Source organism: Pelodiscus sinensis, chromosome 16, assembly GCF_052426305.1.
Source record: "Pelodiscus sinensis isolate ZL-2025 chromosome 16, ASM5242630v1, whole genome shotgun sequence".
Taxonomy (NCBI): domain Eukaryota; kingdom Metazoa; phylum Chordata; order Testudines; family Trionychidae; genus Pelodiscus; species Pelodiscus sinensis.
Genome location: NC_143067.1, coordinates 36,422,825 through 36,430,060, shown reverse-complemented (window position 1 = coordinate 36,430,060; position 7,236 = coordinate 36,422,825). Strand labels below are relative to the sequence as shown.

The window sequence follows — 7,236 nt, the reverse complement described above, 5'->3', positions numbered from 1 at the left end:
AAGAGGAACAAATTTTCTCCTTTCTCCTTGTGACACCCTTTTAGATATTTGAAAACCGCTATCATGTCCCCCCTTAATCTTCTTTTTTCCAAACTAAACAAGCCCAGTTCGTGAAGCCTGGCTTCACAATCAAGAGTTTCAGTCTGGGCCAGATTTGAGGCAGAGACTAGTATGAAATCGCTCATTTATTTCAGACAATGCGGATTGATAGAAATGAATGGCTTTCTGTGACTTGGACTCTCCCTTTTGTTTCTGCTTAGCATTATTACTGCCTCTGCAGGTGCTGTACAGTTATTTTCTAGGTCTTCCATTTCCAGTCTCACACTCCTCTCATGTTTGTGAAGAGCTTCGTGCAGACTGTTTCTGGAGGCCTGTTTGTGTAGTGCTCCCCAAAACCCAGTGCTGACACTCAATACATTTCACATGTACTGAACGGCTTTGCAGAACTGAGAGAGCTGATTCTGTAGGAAATGTTGCCCACAGCTGTTTTGTCGGGTCCTATTATTTGCATTGAGTGTCAATGAGCAACTGTTTCATTTAGCAGTGCCTCATTCCAAGTGAAATCTCACCAGGGTGGTTGCGAAATTAACCCTATTAAAAAAGCAAACACAAAGTACAAAGAACACCAGAGAATCAAACTAAAAATGTTGAAAAAAAACCTTTTTAGACAATTTGTGTGTGGGAAAATAAGTGCCCTTTCTAGCATTGTAGATGATTGGCATCTCTGCGTTCCAGTGCAGAAGCTAAAAGAGCAATTCTTGTTTGGCAATGACTCTGTGTGGCCTTTCTTTGCATAACACTCCTCGGGCATGCAAATTTTGGTTGCTTAGATATAAAATTGTTTAACCAGTTGACCGTCTAGGCTGTTTATAATGTGTTTCTCAAGCTAACCTACACAAGTTTGAAGCCCGAAAAGCCAAATTTTGCAAGTATCAGAATAATCCACTTCCTTCTTATTGGCTGCTGATTATTAACAGTTTAGTGTTTGAAATTGTTTGCATGTACACTCACTCACAAACAAAATGCTTCATTATTGAAAATACCTCAGTGGGTCTCTCATAATGAAACTGCAACCAAAGTAGATATTTTAAAAAATCAAAATACCTTGATTTTGATGTTTGTCACAATATATTAATTTAAAAAGTATCTCTTCTCAGCCATCTTGAAATATTTGCCAGAGCTTAGCTGTAAATAGCTGAAGATGTCTGTGCTGTAGTATATTCAGTGTTCAATATTGCAATATACAACTGTGGAACTTAATTAACATATTTGTGCAAAACCTTTATTTAATCTTTATATGTTTCTGTGTGACTGCAGTACACGTGGAATATTTTAAATGATGAGGAGAAATAAAGAAGCATTATTCAACTATATTTACACTTGTACATAACAATTGTTTAGTTGACTTTTACAAAACACAAATGTACAGTAAACAGTCTTTTTTTCCCCAATGAATGCACTCAATTCATGGAGTAGATGCAGTCTTGGAAATGAAGCTCAGTGATATGTTAGACTTTCTGTGCAAAAGCACTCAAGGTTCAGATGCTTTGTTCAGTACAAGTGTTGGTGGGACAAACAAGTTTTCTTCTCCATAAAACAGGTATGTAAAATATATAGCATGGCACAAATCCTGTTTTTCTAATGCAAGTAGGCCCAAGAAATGGCCATTAGATTGCAATCAAGCCCAGAAGGCAAGCTGCGTTTGACCTTATGCATATACTTAAAACTGAAAACATTGTATCTGACCGTAAACTTCCCTAATTTTTGCTATTTCCCTCTGTTTCTGGATGAGTTTTCTGCCCATGAATGTAAAGGCCAAATTCTATCTTGGCACCTAGTTGTATACCCCAATGGGGCATGAAAGAGTAATGCTATTGGCCAAAATTTGCCAGTGATATGGGAAGCCAGGAACAGTGGTTGTCCTTAAATAGCTACCTCAGCATTTGTAGAACGTCCATGTATTTAGTGAGGGAATAGCACAAATACTGAGGTAATATTATCCAGCTAACAAGGTCCTGTCAAACCTTAGGTTCACACCTGCAAAGGACTTGTGTGTCAGTCTAACTTATACCAGCTCCCCAAAGGGAAATAAGCTGTTCTAAGAAAAGGACTTTTGTGCTTCTATAACTGCATCTCCACTAGGGCTTTTGCAGATATTAAATTGTCACTAAGCACATCACACCCCCAAGTGATATAACTACTCAGGTAACAGTTCCTAGTGTAGCCCGGGACTAAGACAATGGGCAGTTCTTTAGGGATGGCCGTAGAATAGTGCAGGGGAGGATCTGAGAGAATTACAGTCCCACAGAGCTTGCCTGAAACACCCTTGTGCTTCCAGGCCTACGCCTTTCATGAGCAGAGCTGATAAAGGTGTGGTGGTCAGGGACATGAGGAAATCTCCTAGGGAAGAGGATCGGGATTCTCACTTTCACTTGGCTAACACTAGCCCTCTAACCACTGATCATTTCCTTTCAACCCTCCAGCCTTTCCTTGTTGTTTAAACCTCCGTTCCCTCTCTGGGATAGAGGGTGTTATTTGCCCCGATACTGCTGTAGAAATGAGTATTAAATTGATTGAGAACTGAATTGCTATAGCCAAGGTGGCTAGAAGGCATTGAATTGGACCACTCTGCCCCGCTGTGGCTGGGGATGTTCGAAAGCGTAGCATACGAATTGAAGCCTACCATATTCTGTCCCATTTTGTCAGTGGGCTCAGCGCCGAGTCCCAGGGGCACCGATCGGCTCGCCGCATTAGAGCCATTAACGTATGCGGTCATGCTGGAGAGGAAGCTGTTGAGGCAGGGGCTGCTGGAAGATGGCGGAGAAGATCTCTTGTCGGATGAACTGTCAGTTACAGGCGAGGAGCTTTCCAAGAGATCCTGGTGTTCGGCAGCCTTAGGACTGCCACTTAGGATGCTGTCCTCTGATTTTTCAGACACAAGAGAGGCTGTGCCGGACCCCATGTCAGACTTCCTTTTTCTCTTCCGACGGAAATTTCCGTTGTCAAACATCTTCTCACAGTTTGGGTCCAGAGTCCAGTAGTTTCCTTTTCCTGTGGAAAGAGACCAGCAGATTCTCAACAGAAAGACACAGACAGCAAAGAGACGACTCCCTGGGTTTAACCTCAATCGCTCTCTGTTTCACCCAAATAAAGGGAGGCAAGTCTCTGATACCCTGCAAAAAAAAAAAAAAAAATCCTTGGCCTTCAAGCCCACTGGAGCAAATGCTGAAGCATTGGGCCAGCTAGATCCTCCTCCATTCCTGCTGTGGTAAAACTTGTAATGAAGTTGAGGGGAATTTTACATAAGTAAAAAACTTGGGGACTTCATCTTTTGCGTTGACAGCACAGTGACAAACTTCTTGTGATCCTGTGGGGTCAATGGAATAGCATGGATGCTACACAGAGCAGGATTCGCCTCACAGTGACACACAAAGTCATCCAGCCAGCCTCACATCCGTCCCGACAGATGTTGCTGACTAACAATACAGAAAGGAACAGCGCTGACAAAAATAGCAGCCTGGAGATTGGGGACAGAAAAGCAGTGATATTTTTTTCTAGTCTGAAAGCTGACAATTTAAACTAAGCAAAACAAAACAAAACAAGCCAACTCACCCACCCCGTCCCTGCTTTGGAGAATGGTTGTTGATTCCATAAAGCAAAAGAATTTCCTAGCCAATTTCCTTTTGTCTCACTCCATTTCCATTCATTCCTGATTTGGTTAGCCACGCTCATATGCAATGTGCCCAATGGCTTTTGAATGTCTGGTGCTCAGCTAGCCTGTGCCTGGGCTTGTGAAGCCCTGTGTGCTCTGATCAATATTCAGGAAGAACTGTGGCAATCAAGAATGTTTCTGCTGTGCCACGCATGCTTCATTAGCTACACTGTGGGTCAGAGTCAGATCTCAGTTTACATGGGTGCGAATTCCAGAGCAACTCTGCCAAAGGCAGCAGAATTACTCTGGGATTTGCTCTGAAGGGAGACTGGAATCTGGCCCGTAGTGTCTCTTTACAAAATACATAGGGGGAGAGGAGTGGAAAAAATCAGAAATGTACCTGGGTCGTCTTCGTCTCTGGGCACTTTCTTGAAGCAATCGTTGAGAGACAAGTTGTGCCGTATGGAGTTCTGCCACCCGGCCTTGCTTTTGTTGTAGAAGGGGAAGTTGTCAGCCACGTACTGGTAGATCTGACTGAGAGTCAGCCTCTTCTCTGGTGCTCCATGGATGGCCATGGCAATCAGCGCAGAGTAGGAATAGGGTGGTCTCACCAGCTTCATCAGCTCCTCTTGGGACGGGAGAGGAAGCCAGCCCAAATCAGAACCCCCCAAACTGTGCATGTTGGGCAAGAGCTGCCGTTGCATCCCGTAGGACTGAGGGATGAAAGGACTGGTGTTGGATCCTGGTAGGTAGGACGGGGGGGTAATGGAGGGGCCATTTAGCCAGAGGTAAGGGTTAGGAGTGGAGTTGTAGTCCCCAGTTTCAAAGTTGGTTGGTCGTTGTGGGCTAGGAACGTTTTGTGGATGGAAAAAGTTCTCATAGTAGATGTTCATCTCGGGAGGCTCCTGGCCAATATTTGGAAATTGCGGGCTGCAGCGTGGTGGAGAGTGTGTCTGCAGATCAAATGAGCTCATAATCTAGCACGAGCAGGCAACCCGGTCCCAACACACCTGTGTTAGTCCTTCCCCGAGTCAGGTGCATCACCTGTGCCTTCCCCAAGTACTTATGCACCTGTAAATGTTTAGGCTTGTGTTCCGGGCTCCGCCCCATCTGCCCTGACTGGCTGGAGATTAGAGAGATATTCTCTTTGGAATGTTGGCAGTCCAGGCCGTAATTGATGTCACAGCCACCAAATTTGAAAGTTACTACTGTTTCTCTTTTTAAATGAATGGAGGAATTTTCCACTAATATGATTGACTTACACACAAAGGTAAAAGCTCACAACCAAAATAAGATCCACTTTCTTAGAGTCCCCTTCACAGAAATTCCATGAAGGAGAGAGAGACTTTTCAAAAAAGCACCTATCCCACTTGTATCTGTTTAAAGCTGGTCTCTGAAAATCAGAAATTGTTCAAAAATTTAATTTGAACTGCCAGCTTGCCTGTGCAAAAGAGGAAAAATCCAGTTGTGAGCATCAATTCTTTTGTGAGTGTGCCAGTAGCCCTTAGGCCATTAAATTGCTGGCTTGGGAGGTAAAGCCCCAAATGTACTTTCTTTCAAGGGACTACGTAATAATTAAGATTTTGCTTCCCCCCTTATCTTTAAACACACTCATCAATACTTGGCAGAAACTTACCTCAGTCCCTGGAAATATTGTCCTCCTGAGTCATGTTTGTATTGCTTGATTGAGTCCAGGACAGGTGACTATTCGTATTCATGAAAGAACATCTTTAAGGCATGCTGTGTTAAGAGGAATTTTAGATGGTGCAGGGGTCATTGGAAAAATCTGGGTTTTGATTTCTGCCTCTGGCACAGATAAATTGTGTGACTCTGCTCAAGTCACTTCACTTACCGTGCCTCCATTTCCTTAGTTCTTCATTAGGTGCTTTGAAATGCTTCGATGACAGCGCATAGAAAAATTTAAAGTACTAGCTGAAGAATACAGGACTACACAAAACTACAGGGAAAGCCAAACTTCCAGTCCAACAGCATCTCTGGAAGGATCTAGGATTATTTTTGAACAGGCTTATTCCATACTTGATTACACTGCTGGCCTTTATTTTTAAGCCATTTCCAAAAGGAGCAAGCATGGACAAGTCCATATTGTGATTTGAACAGGTGCATTGACATTTGCCGGGGGGATAAGAAGTCATATAAACATGAGACAGCCCACACAAAATAGGCAAACTTTCACCATAACTGTGAAGGAGTCCTCCGACTTTCCGATATGTCTGACAGCACAGAAGAGGAGTGGGTGGAATTAAAAACAAACAGCAAGCCATTTTCAGTGAGGAGAAGAAAGTCATGCTTATCCTCAAGCATTGCATGTTACCAAGGTTAATTAGCAACAAATCTTCAATTTGCGAGGATCCTAATCTATCCCTGTTAAAATGCTGAGAAAACCGTCTTGCAAGTTTCCTGATGATTCCAGTAACATAAAATATATATTAAAAGTCCCGCTGCAATCTCACAAAATTTGTATCCACAAACAGTCCTTACTCTGGGCTGGAAAAAGGATTGCTTCTATGAGTGCCACTTTAAGAACTAATCAGTACTCAAGATCTGGTGTGAAATGTATGGAAAATGCTAGATAATGCAAACTAATTACACTGCACTGCAAAATAAATGAAGGATTTGCTAATTCTGTATTACCGTGCCTGCATGCAGGACTTGAAACGTTTTGGGCTTTTTTGGTTTTTGGAGGGGAGGAAGTTTTTTCATGTCAGGTAGTAAAAGTTCAGCCGGCAGCACTCCAGGTTATAAACTGCTTATTTCCTGGCATGCTGTGTGCTTACCTTCAGCTAAAATAGAGTGAAATGGGTGTTTGGCACAGCCAAGCTTTGCAATAAAAGAAAAAAACAGTCACTTCTGCAACAGAGACTTGAGGAGGCTGTAAAACTTTCAGTGAACTGAGTTTTATAAAGTTGCAAGGTCGAAACCCACAGCGCAGCTGGCTGATCTTGCCCGGGAGCATAACCCGGTATGACATTTCAGCAAGCAAACATAGTACCACAGGGAACAAAGCAAATAAAATAGGAGCTGGCAGAGAGTTAAATACTGCTCTGTAATGCCTCTGCTAGCATAGCTCTATCAATCAGGGGTGTAATGAGAGACAGTGTGCAATTATACTGGCCACACTGTGCTTTTCCTGATATAACTAGGCTCATTCCTGGGAATACACTATAATCTGGAGTCTGAGGATGTGCAAGGCTGACAGGCAGAACCGAACTGGGGACCTACTGGAGCTTAGTGCATGAGCCTCTATTACATGAGCAAAAAGCTAGTTAGCCCTCAGCTTAGGCTGTGAAGCACACTCATTCTTTCTCTCTGTCTAAGTGACACTACGAGGGACAGTGCACCACACCCAGAAAGTGTGTGGGTGACACATGTACCATACTAGAAGTGCTTTGCTGTTGTAGTCTGCCAACACCTGTCAAGAGCTCCTAATGTACACATGGCTTAAGGGTGGACTTCCGGGATTGGTGATTCTAAAAAAACCCAGTGCACTCTGCTTGAAGGCAGAGTCTCACATTTCTAGTGTTTTCTCACTAGCAGAATATGCTTGATTGTCCCAGTGCTAATTA

General features: G+C 43.2%; 1 protein-coding gene across 1 annotated transcript; it reads right to left on the bottom strand.

Moving 5' to 3' along the window:
• Positions 1-1,266: 1,266 nt before the first annotated feature.
• FOXI1 (forkhead box I1) lies at positions 1,267-5,752 on the bottom strand. Its single transcript, XM_006115765.5, has 2 exons — positions 4,053-5,752; positions 1,267-3,051 (listed from the first exon to the last, which is right to left on the bottom strand). The coding sequence occupies exons 1-2, from the start codon at positions 4,624-4,626 to the stop codon at positions 2,498-2,500; spliced, it is 1,128 nt and encodes a 375-aa protein (XP_006115827.2). The 5' UTR covers positions 4,627-5,752; the 3' UTR covers positions 1,267-2,497.
• Between the last annotated feature and the right edge of the window lie 1,484 nt (positions 5,753-7,236).